Source organism: Leuciscus leuciscus (assembly GCF_965113295.1).
Source record: "Leuciscus leuciscus genome assembly, chromosome: 13".
In the NCBI taxonomy this organism is placed as follows: Eukaryota; Metazoa; Chordata; class Actinopteri; order Cypriniformes; family Leuciscidae; genus Leuciscus; species Leuciscus leuciscus.
Window position 1 is genome coordinate 3,081,427 of NC_138737.1, and position 15,235 is coordinate 3,096,661.

The window sequence follows — 15,235 nt, forward strand, 5'->3', positions numbered from 1 at the left end:
AATGTGGGCACCAGTGATGCGCGGGTTGATCCGAAATGAGCGGGTGCCTGCGGTCACCCGCGGTTACCCTCGGTTACGAGTCATCCAAAAATATTTTTAATGATATTCGGGTCGCGGTCGGTCGGGTCGTTTGAAATAAAGATGCCAATTAAACCTTTGTAATTTATATAGTAGTATAGAGAGCATAAGCGGAGTGGAGCGGTGAGAATCTTCGCTCATCGCTCACGGAACTGTCCACCCCTCCGCTCCCCCGCTCATCAGGCCGCTCCGCTCATTATCGCTCGATCAGCGCTCAACGCAGTTTGATCCGCGCTCCACTCAAATCGCCCCCCGCTCGCTCCAAAAAGGGGAAAAAAAATCTACATGTAGCCTATATCACTGTAGCTTAGACCACAGCCTTACCTCCTAAAGAACTAATGAGCAACAACAACATTTTTCAAATAGAAATGTTTTATTTCAAATGACAAATTAGGCCTATGTAAGAAGGAATATAGCCTACACAAAGTCCTGTAAAATTAAACGAATAAATGGGCCTAATAATATGAATAACAATTATATAAACAAAAATATAGCCTACATAAAAAATTTAAAAGTAAATGTACTATTAGGCCAGAATTTTGATAAGTTAACTTTTGTGCAACGCGCACGATTAAAATTTAAATGGGCTTATATCCATTGTACACACAAACTGCTGTAAAATAAAACGAATAAATGGGCCTAATAATATAAATAAAATTTATATAAACAAAAATATAAAATAAATATACATAAACGTTTTAAAAGTAGGCCTAGGCTAAATTAACTATTAGGACAACATTCTTATAACTGAACTTGTGCGCAGCGCGCAGGATTAAAATTTAAATGGGCTTGTATCAATTGTTTGCATTTTACGCTGTATTTAATTTAGGCTACACTTTAAGTTACCGTATTCAATTTGCTAACCTTTTGCTCTCTTCCCAACGTGTTCACATATCACACTGCATGTTTTCGAGAGATGTGTCTTTTTAGATTCCAAAATTAATCTTTAGGCCTACTGACTGAAACGATGTTGTTTTCTTCTACCACATAATAGTTAGTTTTACACCTGTATGACTTCTTATTTTCCTTTTTGAAGTAGCCTACTTTTTGAACTCCATTATTGAGCCGAGTTTTGACTGAAAATAGAATCCATCTTGCAGTCATCAACAGTAGACTGAGTCAGGCTTGACTGAGCATGCTTCAGAATCTTGGTGTGCGCGGAGCGAAATTGGAGCGGGAAATAGTGCGACGCTCCATCCTTTTAAAAATGCCGCTCTGCGTTCTGTCCAAGATCCGCCCGCTTGCTCCCGCTCCACTCCGCTCACATGCAATTTTCTATGAAATACATAGGCCTACACTTTATTGGCTGAATAACTGGCGCGAAGATGACGCACGAGCTCAGTCTGCAGGTAGAGATGGAGGCGGCAAGAGAAAAGGTGAAGACTGGGGAGTGGAAGCTCCGCAAATACACAAACAGAAAGAGCAAAGTTGCCGAAATAATGAAAGATAATGACCAAAGTGCTGGCTTTGTCATGTGTATTTCTTGCTATGCATTTACTAGCCTACTTTTAAAAATTTGCGGGTCAGGAAGCGGGTCGGGTACAATATTTTCTTTCTTTTTTTTTGCGGTCCGAGTTGCGGGCGGGTTAGTTGAAAACGTCGGTCGGGTCCGGGTTGTTTATACATTGACCCGCGCATCACTGGTGGGCACCTAGTGTCAATCTGTTGACTGCCCTATTAAATATTGTGCAAAATATATAGTGAATCTATATAATTACATTTCAGTGATGGTGATCATTTTACGTACATCTTATATTTTATTTAGATCAGCATTAGCCATTACCATTAAAATGTCTTAACTTTTGTTTGACCAAATAATGAAGTCTAGACATTAAAAATCATGGCCAAAATAGCATCTGTTCATCCACCACACTGACCAATGAAACAAAGTTGAGCGCATTGCATTGTAGGAGACAGTATCTGGTGTAGTGTGTTCTGTTTTATACCGCACGTTTGATTGAGCCTCCCCTTGTGTTTGTCCTTCAGGAGATCAAGAAGAAGAAAGGCATCAAAGAGGAGATCCAGCTGTCCAGCAAACAGAAGGAGATGATGCAGAACCAGCTGGAGAAAGAGTCCAGCATCCGCAAGAGATTGCAGGAGGTGAGAGGTCATACCCGAGACACATCATCAGCGTGAACAAACCCAATTGTTCACCAAAATAAGAGAATTATGTCAGTAATTACTCACCCTCATGTTGTTCCAACCCCGTAAGACTTTCGTTCATCTTCAGAACACAAATTAAGATATTTTTGATTAAATCTGAGAGCTGTCTCACTCCTCCATAGGCTTCTAGGTAATCGATATCTGCCAGCCCAGAAAAGTTAGTAAAGACATCGTTAAAACTCCAAGTGACTACAGCGGCTCAACCTTAAGTTTATTAAGCGACGAGAATACTTTTTATGCGCAAAAAACAAAACAAAAATAACGACTTTATTCAACCATCTCTTCTCTTCCATGTCATTCTCCTAAGCTGTTGACGTAGTGTAACAGCGCAGCGCTTCTGGGTTGTATGTCAGAACGTAGGCTCACTATTGGCTGACGCTGGTCATGTGTGTGATGCTGGCCGTTCTGACGTACAACCCAGAAGCGCTGCGCTGTTACACTAACTTAAGGTTGAGCCGCTGTAGTCACTTGGACTATTTTAACGATGTCTTTACTAACTTTTCTGGGCTGGCAGATGTCGATTACCTAGCAGCCTATGAAGGAGTGAGACAGCTCTCAGATTTAATCAAAAATATCTTAATATGTGTCCCGAAGATGAACGAAAGTCTTACGGGGTTGGAACAACATGAGGGAGAGTAATTACTGACAGAACTTTCATTTTTGGGTGAACTAACCCTTTAAGACATAAAAAAATGTGTTCATGCACATGTATACCTCTGTGCTAAATATTGTTTAAGATTACACATGACAGTTTACCGAAAGGAAAAATGGTTGACTCCTTTTATGAAGTTCCCGGAAGTGTGGTTGTTGTTGGTTGAGCACGAACGATGTAGAGTGAAATATGGTGTACATGAATAAACAGGTGATCGATTATCTTTTGAAGTGTGTGTTTAAGTGTAACACCACTCTTGTTCTCTCTCAGTTGGACGTGGAGCTGCAGTGTGTGATGGGTCTGTTAGAGGCGACTCTGGCCCGTCGTCCTCCTCTGATCTGGGTTCATCTTCCTGCGGTCGTGCAGGTTCTTCTTCCCCTCCTGCAGTCTCCAGTGGCCGCTCCACGTGTCAAACCCGTGTTCCTGCGCATCGGCGTCACTCTGATGCCTAAACACCTGCACTACTTGGGTAAGCCTTCCTTTTCCTATTTTCCTTGTTTTCATATATACATGATTTATGTACGTTTTTGTGAATGCATGCATTTTTAACCCTATAAAACTACTGTTTCATGTTTGATGCGCAAATTTCTAAGGCCTTTGGATTATAAGCGTGATCAAAACTGCTGAAAATCCTGTTGCTACTCCTACATGCCTTCTGTCGTCTGATTGATAGTTCATACTTTATTAGCAAGTAAAAGGCCTTTTAGTATAATGGTAGTTCACGTTTCTTTTGCTGTGAAATCTTTAATGATTTTTGGGTAAAACTTTATTTTACAGTGTCCTTGTTACATATGTTACGTGTACTTACCATATTAATAACAGTAAATTATGCATAATTACATGCAACTAACCCTCAACCAAAGCCTAGTCCTACCCTAACCCTATAGTAAGTACATGTAGTTACTTAAAGGGATAGTTCACCCAAAAATGAAATTTCTGTCATCATTTACTCACCCTCAAGTTGTTTCAAACCTGTATGAATTTCTTTTTTTCTGCTGAACACAAAAGAAGATATTTTGAAAAATGTCGGTAACCAAATTTTCATTTTTGGGTGAACTATCCCTTTAATATTACTCAGTACTTAAATACATAATTACACTGTGACAATGACACCTTAAAATAAAGTGTAACCGATTTTTGTTTAGTAGACATAAGATTATCTTTAATATTGTTATTAATATTTCAAGATAAACACTTACTGGACTGAAGCAACTGAGGTTTACTTGATTATCCATGCATCAGTCTTTTTTTGGTTGAAAAATCATGTTCAAATGTGAGTGTCAAATATGATCATCGGGTTTTTGAGGAAGGTTTATTTCTTCATCTCTCAATCATCATTGTATTGCATTGTATGTTTTAAAACTACAGAGACGGATCATAAAACATTTGATCTTAGTAAATATCATCTTACTAAGATATATTATTGGCAGGTATAGAGTGACAGCTGTTATTAATATGCATTTTAATGCAAGTACCTGCTGTGCTGTTATAAAGGTCTCACTGATTTACATTACAAGCTATCAGAATTTCATCTTGTGTTTTGGCCAAATAAATATCAGCATTTGCACCAAATTGCTTATTTTTGCCTAGTTTGGGCCTCTTAATAAAATTGAGGTGTTTTTCCTCCTTGAGTTTGAGCTCCATATTCTCACTATATCAGACTATTTTAGTCATAAAAGCCTGATGCATCAAATATGATACGCAGAAACACGTATGCAAACTTTTATTCTTTTTAAATTTTGTCTGAAGGTTTGATTAAACTCTTCCATTTAACAAAAAATAAAGATTTTTCGGACTATTATTTCATATGCCAGGCTTTACAGGGTTAATTCTGTCCGTTCTGATTGTTTTAGCATGTGTGAATAACAGATGTCGTGCTTTTGCTTTCATGTGTGAATGTGGCTCAGATTTGTTTTTCTCTCCACATGTTTAGCGGTTCTCGTGGGTCATGTGACCTTGCGTCAGCTGAAGCCAGAGTGTGATTTGGATCCTGCTTGGGCTCAGGAAGATCTGAACACAGCGACGCAGCGCACCATCTCACTGCTGCATACACACACAACACCTCAGAGAGACGCCAAAACCGGTGAATAACACACACACACCCACATGCAGCAGAGGGGAGAAAATGGACATGAAAACTAAATTACAAAAGGTCTTTTGGTGCAAGAAAGTGCAAAAAATAATAAAGAGCTTCTGTAACTTGGCGAACCTCTCAATGATTTGCAGGGTCAGAGGCGTCTGCCCTGCCAGCGCCGGCGTTCTCCTTCTGTTTCCCGCTTCTTCAGGCTGTGTTGAGTCAGAGCAGCGGATCCTCAGAGGACACCGAGCTCACGATGACCCGCGCGCTACAGGTCATCAACACACACGCTCAGCTGCGGGCGCATTCGGACGACACGGTCATAGACGAGGTACGGCTGGTTGCTTTGCCATTAATCTGTGGTTTTGATTTATTGATCCATCAACTTTGCATCTGTGGGTTTGGTCAGATATTAAAAATGAGAACATGTAAATGTTCTTCTACATAACTGAATAGCATGCAAGTGAATGCCACTCTTAAGGGCCGTTCACACCAAGTATGATAACTATAGTGATAACGATAAAGATATAATTCTAAAGATCCGTTCTGATTATATAATGAGTATCAGAGTCCACACCACAGCTATTACAATAACGGCACAGAGACACTGAATCTTTTGAATCACTTTCACAATGATTTTTTTCCAGCTGATGAACGATAAAGACACTAGCAACATGGACACTTACAATCGGATTGACGGCTCAATTGGACTAAACCTTCATTTGAACACCTTAATCGATCCAATTGAGCTCGATCCCAATGAAATTTCGATCGGATTGAAAGGGGTGATTTATTCCTTTTGTAATCCGATCGAGAGAACAACACTTGATCGGATTGAAAACCGAAACTGAAAGAACTGTGCATGTGCGATGACGTTAAATAGCGTAATGACGTATGATGCGCGGAGCGAGCTGTTCTGAATAAAGTGTCATATAAATAAGTGTCCCATCATTCTAAAATTCTCATTTCACTCAGCGTCTGTGAAGTGGAGCAGGACAACGTCCCACCAGTCCTTGTTTCGGATTCTCATCCACAGACGACTGGTTTTGGGCATTTTTACTGCGTGATAAATATAAGCAGCACGGCAAAACGGTTCATATGCTCATTGTTTACTTCGATTACTTTATTTATCATTCATGTAAACACTGTTCGAATTCATCAATCATATTGATTTCATTCCGATTGAACCAAAAGGTGTCCTTGTAAACGTAGCTTTTGACAGCCAATCAGATTTCCTCCTGCTTTAAGAGCCTGAGCATTAAAGGTATAGCGGAGGATGTTTTACTTCCTGGTGGGTAACCTATACTATTGGTCCTCCTAATTGTCAATCAAACTTTTCAAAAAGTGGAGAGGGCGGGTCTTATCTAAAATTTGGAAAGATCCTCCGCTATACCTTTAAAGCGGCAAACGACAAAACTGCTGTTTTATTAAAAACAGCACACTAGTGTGGACGCTAATATAGTTATTGTTATAATTCTTGATTTGAACAGGCCTTTAAAACATTTTTAAACATTTTTTTCCCACTATTGTGACACATATCCAGTTGAAACGGCTTCTGAAACAAGCCTTTTTTTTTTTTTTTTTATTGTTGTCATTTGCTACTGCAGCGATCTCATGTGATTTTCGGATGACTTTTTGTTTTTGATTAAGAGAATTAATAAATGGTTGACCACAATTAGGCACGCTAGGATATGATATGAATTTTGTTGTTGTGATATGAAATATTATATGAATTTAGTTGTTTTGATTATGAATGTTTCATGTCAGTGGCTTATTCAGAATCTCCATCTCTGATTTGTAATTAATAAATTGTCATGCATGCATATTTTGATATTTTCGTGCATGCATTGATTTTTATATGCATATGTTGATTCTATCCATGTCTAAGAGTTTGTAATGAATGTGTCTTCCTGTTTGTCCAGACTGGCCCAGAGCTGCTGCCCAGAGTCAGTATGCTGCTGCTTTTGACCAAAGTGATCGGCACGTCCACCATTCGCCTTCAGGTAGAGCCTCGAATCAAGAGACACGCACAGTATTTGAGGAGAGTTGTGTTGTGACAGTGTGTGTGTGTGTGTGTTGTAGGTGCTGGCATCAGACTGTCTGACGGCTCTGTGTACCAGCGCTGGAGGGCAGGAGGGATGTGCGCTCGCTGAACAGCCTGAGATCGACGTTCTGCTGGAGGCTTTACTGTCCTCGTGCTTCTCTGTCAGAGACGCTGCGCTGAGGGTCAGTACCTTTCTGATGTCATCTTGCCTTTGAACACGTTTGTATTGACAGTTTTAGGGCTGCACAATAAATCGCAATGAAACCACACGCTAGAGATGCGCGGATGAGCTCCAACGTCACCCGGATCCGCAACCAAAAACAAATCATCCACCCACAAATTACAATTATTCTTATGTGTTGTTACGTGTGATGATAAATGGATGATCATCACATTCAACAGCGGACAAGGCGACAGTTGATGCGCGCATCTCTAATGGTAACATAATACACTGATGAATGAGCGCTGCTTTTAAATGAACATTTCTTTAAAACAAAATTTATCTGACAGAATTTCATTTTTTCAGTGGCATAAACAGGCTTTACTCCTTTGAAACTTAAACTGGAATGTCACTGTTTCTGTCACTGCGACTTTCCGAATTGACGAACACATACACACACACACACACACACACACACGCGCCACATATCCATCTGAACACCACAGGGCGTCTCTCTCACACACACACACACACACACACACACGCCACATATCCATCTGAACACCAGAGGGCGTCTCTCTCTCTCTCACACACACACACACGCGTGGGCGTGTCTCTGACACACAGACACACACACATACCACATATCCATCTGAACACCAGAGGGCGTCACACACACACCACATATCCATCTGAACACCAGAGGGCGTCTCACACACACACACACACACACACCACATATCCATCTGAACACCAGAGAGTGTCTCACACACACATGCTAAATATTCCCCGCCGCAGAAGTACGATAACGTGCATCATTCCAGGAAATCCCTATCGCTGTATCTGAATAAACAGAAGATTGAAAAGCTTTGATTGATTAAACATGACTAATTAACACACGACTGCCTTATTCTGTGTAAGAAGCACATCATCTCACAGAAAGATGAGCTCAACTGTCGTTATGAAGTGAGTTTGGAGTAAAAGCATGTTATTAAATGTTGTCTTTTGTTGGACAAGAGGTTCATAAATGCTTCTCGTGTTTGGAAAGATGTTCTTTTTCAAATGCATGTTATAAGTGTCTCAAACTCTCAGTGCTTTCAGACGGAGCAGCGTTTACAGAGCCGTACATCAATGACAAATAATTGCAGCCTTTGTGATTTCAAAATCACTATAAGCCAAAATGGTTTTAGTGCGATTACATGGAAATTGCGATTAATCGCGCAGCCCTACTTTGTATTGACTGTATACTATGAAGTGTTTGTAATTAAACCTGTGGACTGACTCTCGTAGGGTCTGCTGGAGATGGAGTTGGCGTTACCCACCGACAGCGCTGACGCCAGCGGTCTGAAGATGCTGAGGAGACTGTGGGTGGCCAAATTCGATGTGGAGGAGGAGGGCAGAGCTCTGGCAGAGAAGTGAGTCATGCAGTTTTAGCGTAGAGTCACTCTTTCACACTGCAGCCTGTGGTGCTGGTACTAATCAGTTTCACATCAGAGTTTGGTTCGGGTTAAAGCTGTTTTCCAAACTCACTCCAGGGAATTACACTCAAGCTAATTTGAAAACGTGGCTCTGGGAAATGGTTTGTCATGGGGACTCCAGTGCTGTTCACAGTTGTTAGGAAAGCCACCCGGGCTGTTCTATGGAAATGAACTGCTGTTTTATAGCCAACATTTCTCATTTGTGTCAAAATTATAATAAAAAAAAAAAAAATGACATAATTTCTCCATCCTAAAATAATGGACATTTTTAAAAAATGAAAATGCATTTGGGTTGAATTAAAATGGAATAAATTGTCACAGTAAAATGAAAAAAAAAATGAAAAAAACATATATATATATATATATATATATATATATATATATATATTTTTTTTTTTTTTTTTTTTATATATATATATAATTTTTTTATGCATTTGTGTTGAAATAAAATGGAATAACATCAAATCAAATAAAAAATACATTGTCACCAGCCAAAATCATGGATGTTTCTGAAGTCAAAAGGCATTCCTTAAAAAATAAAATAACAAAAAAAAAGTGTAAAAAAAAAAAGAATTAAGGTAATTATTTAAAAAAGTTTCTTCATCTAAAATGATGTACATTTCTAAAGTGAATGCATTAATGTCAAAATACAATGAAATGATAAAAAATCGACATTATTTCACCTGACTAAATCCAGAAGAACTCTGGCAATGTCTCCGAGACGCTTGAAGAAAGTGACGTCTTGTTGCCGCAGTTCTTCTGGATTTAGTCTGTCTCAGTTTCTGACTCGATGATGGTGAGATCAGATCAGACCGGCTGTTGGCAGACTCCTTGTTGCATACTGGATTATTTCAATTAATGGCAAAAGGAATGTTTGGAACTGATATTTCCTACTGACACACTACAGCAAAAGATATAAATATCTAAAACTAAGACTTTTGCACAGTACTGTATATAAAGTCTATTATTTCAGCAGCTTTACAATGATTTTTAAACACTTAATCCAGCAGTGAATCATTGATTATTGTTGAAACGCTCTGCAGTGGTGAGTGTTGCTCATGCTGTGTGTGTGTGTGTGTGTGTGTGTCTCAGACTCTGGCAGGCTCTGTGTCTGGATCTGGTCCCTGAACTCTGTCCGCTCCTGATCGAGGATGTGATCCACCACGAGGAGGCGGTGCGGTCGGCGGGTGCCGAGGCTCTGTCCAGCGCCGTCAGCCAGTACCAGGAGCAGTCGGCCACCGTTCTGGCCCAACTCACTGAGCTCTACCATCAGAAACTCTACGTGAGTCTCTCACTCTGGAGATTTAGGACCAGACATCAATATTTAATCAAGCCTTGTAGCGCTTAATTGAAATTCATCTGGGAAGTTAAAGCCGTTGTGTTAGGTGTCATAAATCACTCAGACGGGCTTTTATAATTCGGGTTTTTTTTTATTATTCATTGCCCTAATATTTAAAATTGAATGGCCGTCATTGTGAAGGCGGATCACTCTGGATTGTCGTTTGAATGGGACGGCTTTGAGTGATGCTCAGGGATTTGTGTGTGTTTTGTTGTTCAGAGACCTCCTCCGGTTCTGGACGCTCTGGGACGCATCATTTCTGAAGCTCCTCCAGACCAATGGGAGGCCAGGTATGAGCATTTGCATGGTGGCTGTTGAGTTATTATAGATATTTACCTGGAAAACTTGCTTTGAAAAATCTCTCTCTATATTTTTTTTCTTCAGTATTATTTTTTATTTTTTTGTTGTTTAGTTTGTATTTATGATGAATTTGAACAACATCTGTGGCAATCTGTGACAATTTTTTTGTTTTGTTATGTAGTTTAGGTAGGCTATTGATTTTTGATTTCATTCTTTAAATCATTACATCAAGAAAATGTTTACTTGTTTAGCTTTTCATGGCATGAGGGAAATGATTGGATAACTTGAAACAGACAAGGTTGTCATGTAAAGACATGTAATATTCTGGTTATACTGTCAAAATGTATATTAAACATTTCCAGTGCTTCACATTTGCCCTCAGAACTCCCATTATAATGCAGTATCAGGTGTACGGGCTTGTGAGTGATGCGTTTCCTGTGTGCAGGTGTGGCATTGCTCTGGCGCTGAATAAACTGGCCGAGTTCTTGGATGAGAGTCAGGTGTTGCCCCTGTTCCTGTTCTTCGTGCCTGACGCTCTAAACGACAGACACACAGAGGTGCGGCGCTGCATGCTGGAAGCGGCACTGTCCGCTCTCAACACACACGGCAAGGTAGTGTTACTCCATCAGACGCCCCGCCAGCCTCGCTCTCGTTCTCCTGAAGCCACGCTCACTCTCTCTCACCACTTCTGTCTCGCAGGACAACGTGAGCTCTCTGCTGCCCGTGTTCGAGGAGTTCCTGAAGAGCGCGCCGCAGGACGCCAGCTATGACTCTGTGAGGCAGAGTGTGGTCATCCTCATGGGCTCGCTGGCCAAACATCTGGACAAGAGTGACCCGAAAGTCAAACCCATCATGGCCAAGCTGATCACTGCCCTCTCAACTCCGTCACAACAGGTCTGCTGCTATTTTTGCTTGTTTACTTTGTATTAACATCCATCTCAGATGGTCAAGTGTATTTTTATAGCACTTACTCCATTGTTCCATAGCAGTAGAGCTGGGAGAAAAAATCAATTCACCGAACTATCGCGATTCTTTTTGTTTACAGAATCAATATTAGTTCAAATGAAATTTCTTTATTTTTGTCCTCGCTTATAGATGAGGTTGACAGAAGTTAGCCACTTTTGTTCCAACAGAGGATGGAACGTGTCGTTATCTATGAGTGTTTAGTGTTGTAATATCACAAGTGGACGTGTGGAAGAGACGTGAGACTCAGGGTCCCCGCGGATCCTTAAAAAGTCTTAAAAGGTCTTAAATTAGATTTTTTTAATTTAAGGCCATAAAAAGTCTTAAGTCTTATTTTTACTTATGAAAGGTCTTAAATTTTAAAGGACACTTTGACTTAGACTTATCTAAATGCTTTCGAAATTAAAACTATATAATTAGCGTAGGCCTACGTATTATTTTTTTAATTCTATCTTTGTGGGTTTGCTTGTTCACGTGACAATTGGCGTCACTTACGGCAGCATATTAGCCTACGTCTGTCTCCTGCACGCGAGAGGAGAGAAGAAAACGAGTAAATGTCAATTGTAAGTTCATTCTTTATGTGCTTAGGAGTGTGCGATATTGTCTATGAACTATGATGATATTGTAAATATTGTTTTAACTAAGTACGAGGCACTGCGAGTGCGAGCTGACATCGCGTTTGTCTCTCATGCTTGCTTTCACTGCGTGATGTGTCAGTGCAGTTATAGATGTCCCCAAATGAGTTTTTGTCTTATATTTATATCATATTATGTTGTTATATTAGAATATCACATGAGCAAGAGTGCCGTTTTCCTGTGCACAGTTGCAAATGTGCTATTTATTTTATACAACAGTTAAATTAACAATAAAGTTAACATTGTGAGTTACTTTTTGGACACAATATTGTCAATTTTCACTTTATATCGCCGACAAGAATTTCATAATGAAGCCGTGGTCCAACAGACAGTGAATTTTTATTTTAATTTTTATTTTTTTTACTGAAATCCGCGTTTTGAGCGAATCATTTTAACGATTCAATGAACAATCACTTGTTTTTCTGAATGAATCAGCAGTTTGAACAAATCGGTTGAATAAATGACTCCAACAACTCGCTTAAGACAGTGACTTGCCGCCACCTACTGGTGGTTTTAGTTTCATATTTAAAGTATCCTTTAATAGTATCCAAAAAACTGTACAGTAAATCATTTTATAAATAATTTCATATTTAAATACAATAGCTTTATTTATGCAATTGAAAATGAAGTGTAAATATAGTAATGCCAGTTTTGATGCCGCTTCTGTGTCACCTCTGCACTGCAAGGATGGATTTTAATTTAATGATTTAATTTGATATTGGTACTGTGTTATTCTAATATAATTTAATTTGAATGTTAGAATTTGACATAAAAGGTAATGCATACCTCTATATACGTTTAGAAACAATGTCCATATATAGGTGAAAATGCCCCTGGAAATCAATTTAAGGTGGCAAATATTGCCCCTTAATAAAAATGTTAATTTCGGTCACTACTGTGAACTGACCACTGCATAGAATATAAAAAATATGAATATCTTCGTGGGTCTGCTGTCAACAACAGGCCTAAACCAGCCAGGGTACCAGTACAAAAACACAATCAGTAAAATATCATCTAATTATTATCAACAAAACTTTGAAAATATCGAGACATATTTTTGTCAATATTGCACACCCCTAATGTGCGGTATTAATTTTGATTTCTTCAGGTCTTAAAAAGCCTTAAATTTGACTTTAAAAATTGTGCAGCTACCCTGGAGACTGAATGCACTGAAAAGCCTGTGATTCAAACACTCACACGATCATCTTCCAATTCGTCTGTCTATTAAGCCTTTGACAAAATCATATCGCAACATTCAAAGCTGTGTTGGCGCTGAGTCGTCATAAAACAGCTTCACAAACAGTCTTTTCAACCTCATAGTATAATTATTTCTGTGATACAATAGTTCATATTATCACAGAAGTACTGGGATAAAAGTTTAAAGTTCAAATATAAACACTGATGTCTACGGTAGCGATCAAAACAGAGTAAATCAGCTTTTAATAGAAACTTGGCGCTTAAAATAACGCATTTATCGATTACATTGTTTCGCCACTAGGTGCGAAAAGTGACTGTTATATTCAAGAGAATGTAGTATTGTATGATGCTTCTGAAATAAAAGTCAGAAAGATGTGATGAATTGTCTTTGTAAATATGACTCATCGTATACATCATGTACAATCTGTATAAGTGTATGATTTAGCTCTTCCCCATGGTCTAGTGTAAAAATAATAATAATAACGCATTGCAATATCAAATCGGCATATATTGTATATATTACATTGTTATGGCGCTTTCCATTACCAGTACCGGCTCGACTCGCCTCGGCTCGCTTTTCGCTCCGTTTTCCATTGCAGATAGTACCTCCACAATAGTACCTGGTCGTCATAGCGATACCGCAGGAAACTGCCGTGACTACTTCTACGCGACACACACCCACTATTAGCAAATTAGAGCTGGCCTATAATATAGTTACATTTTGCGATGATACAAGCAATCAAGCAGTTGAGATTTGCTATATAGTGTGTGTGTATATATATATATATATATATATATGTGTGTGTATATATATGTGTATGTGTATTTGTAATTACTGTTTGGTTATTTGTCTCATTAAGTGACCATTTACTGATGCATATAAAGGACAGCGTTAAAATATTCCCACGCATCCCTCTCTGTCTGGTCCTGCTCAGGTTCAGGAGTCGGTGGCGAGTTGTCTCCCTCCCCTGGTTCCTGCTATAAAGGAGGACGCTGGTGGGATGGTGCGGAAGCTCCTGCAGCTCCTGTTGGAGAGCGATAAATACGCCGAGCGGAAGGGAGCCGCTTACGGGCTGGCCGGGCTGGTCAAAGGTCTGGGAATCCTGTCTCTCAAACAGCAGGAGATCATGAGCACTCTGACAGACGCCATCCAGGACAAGAAGAACTCACGACGCAGAGAAGGTGAGGGAGGCGGAGGCTTACAAAGCATTGTTTAAGAAGAAAACTAATGCATTCAATTTAAGTGACGTAGGCAAATGTTTAAGAGTCTGTGATTGGATCATTATTGCAGTGATTATTATGTTTCTAGCATGTGATATGTTTGACTCTTGCATTGTCAACACAATGCTTCTTGATGGAAATAAATGCATACATTCACTTGTATTGTCAATGCAAGAGTCCATCCAGCACATCCCAAAGACTTTCACTGAATTTAAGCTCTGGACTATAAAGGAGGTTGGAGCGGAGGTAATAAACTAAGGTTGTTTATTAATAATAAATCAATAAATAATACATAAAAACAAAGCAAAAACTAAACTGAATTTAAAAACAACAATGCAAGTGAAGGAAACCAGTAATTTGAACTAATTAAGTAATGATGAAATAGGCCTAAATAGCAGGTTCGAGTCTTGCTCCCATTCCCTGCTCTCTTCCTTTCCACAGAAAGTTAAACTTTTAATAAATAAAGTAGCATGTTATAATTGAGCTAGAGCATGAAGAAAAATAGTAAGAGTTGAAGGTAATACTAAGCCCTTAATGTTGTCTCTCACAGGTGCTCTGTTCGCGTTTGAGATGTTGTGTAACATGCTGGGGAAGTTATTTGAGCCGTATGTGGTCCACGTCCTCCCGCACCTGCTGCTCTGTTTCGGTGATGGGAACCAGTACGTCAGAGAGGTACGAACACTCAGTTTTTTTGCCCACACTTGTGGTCTTTGCACTAGACCACTTGTCTACTTGCATGATGTATTTCCTGTATTTGGCCCAAGTGTTCAAGTGGGCGTGAAGACTGCAAGTCTTTCCCTTTTTATTGTGACTATCATTGCGATATTGATGCTAAAACGATATATTATGCAGCCCTAACCTCTACCATTATCACCTATGCTATGATAATCAGATGTTTTAATTGGCTGTGTCTGTGTATTGTCACTTT

General features: G+C 39.4%; 1 protein-coding gene across 1 annotated transcript in view; it reads left to right on the top strand.

The window, feature by feature from the left end:
- The window catches only part of gcn1 (GCN1 activator of EIF2AK4), a 60,262-nt gene that overhangs the window by 20,057 nt on the left and 24,970 nt on the right, over positions 1-15,235 (top strand). The window contains exons 23-35 of the mRNA XM_082187815.1: positions 2,065-2,178; positions 3,164-3,362; positions 4,827-4,976; positions 5,120-5,301; positions 6,893-6,973; positions 7,053-7,196; positions 8,465-8,589; positions 9,745-9,934; positions 10,211-10,281; positions 10,737-10,902; positions 10,991-11,185; positions 14,022-14,268; positions 14,858-14,979. Coding sequence (XP_082043941.1) covers positions 2,065-2,178; positions 3,164-3,362; positions 4,827-4,976; positions 5,120-5,301; positions 6,893-6,973; positions 7,053-7,196; positions 8,465-8,589; positions 9,745-9,934; positions 10,211-10,281; positions 10,737-10,902; positions 10,991-11,185; positions 14,022-14,268; positions 14,858-14,979 — 1,986 coding nt within the window. The remainder of the gene's footprint in view (positions 1-2,064; positions 2,179-3,163; positions 3,363-4,826; positions 4,977-5,119; positions 5,302-6,892; positions 6,974-7,052; positions 7,197-8,464; positions 8,590-9,744; positions 9,935-10,210; positions 10,282-10,736; positions 10,903-10,990; positions 11,186-14,021; positions 14,269-14,857; positions 14,980-15,235) is intronic.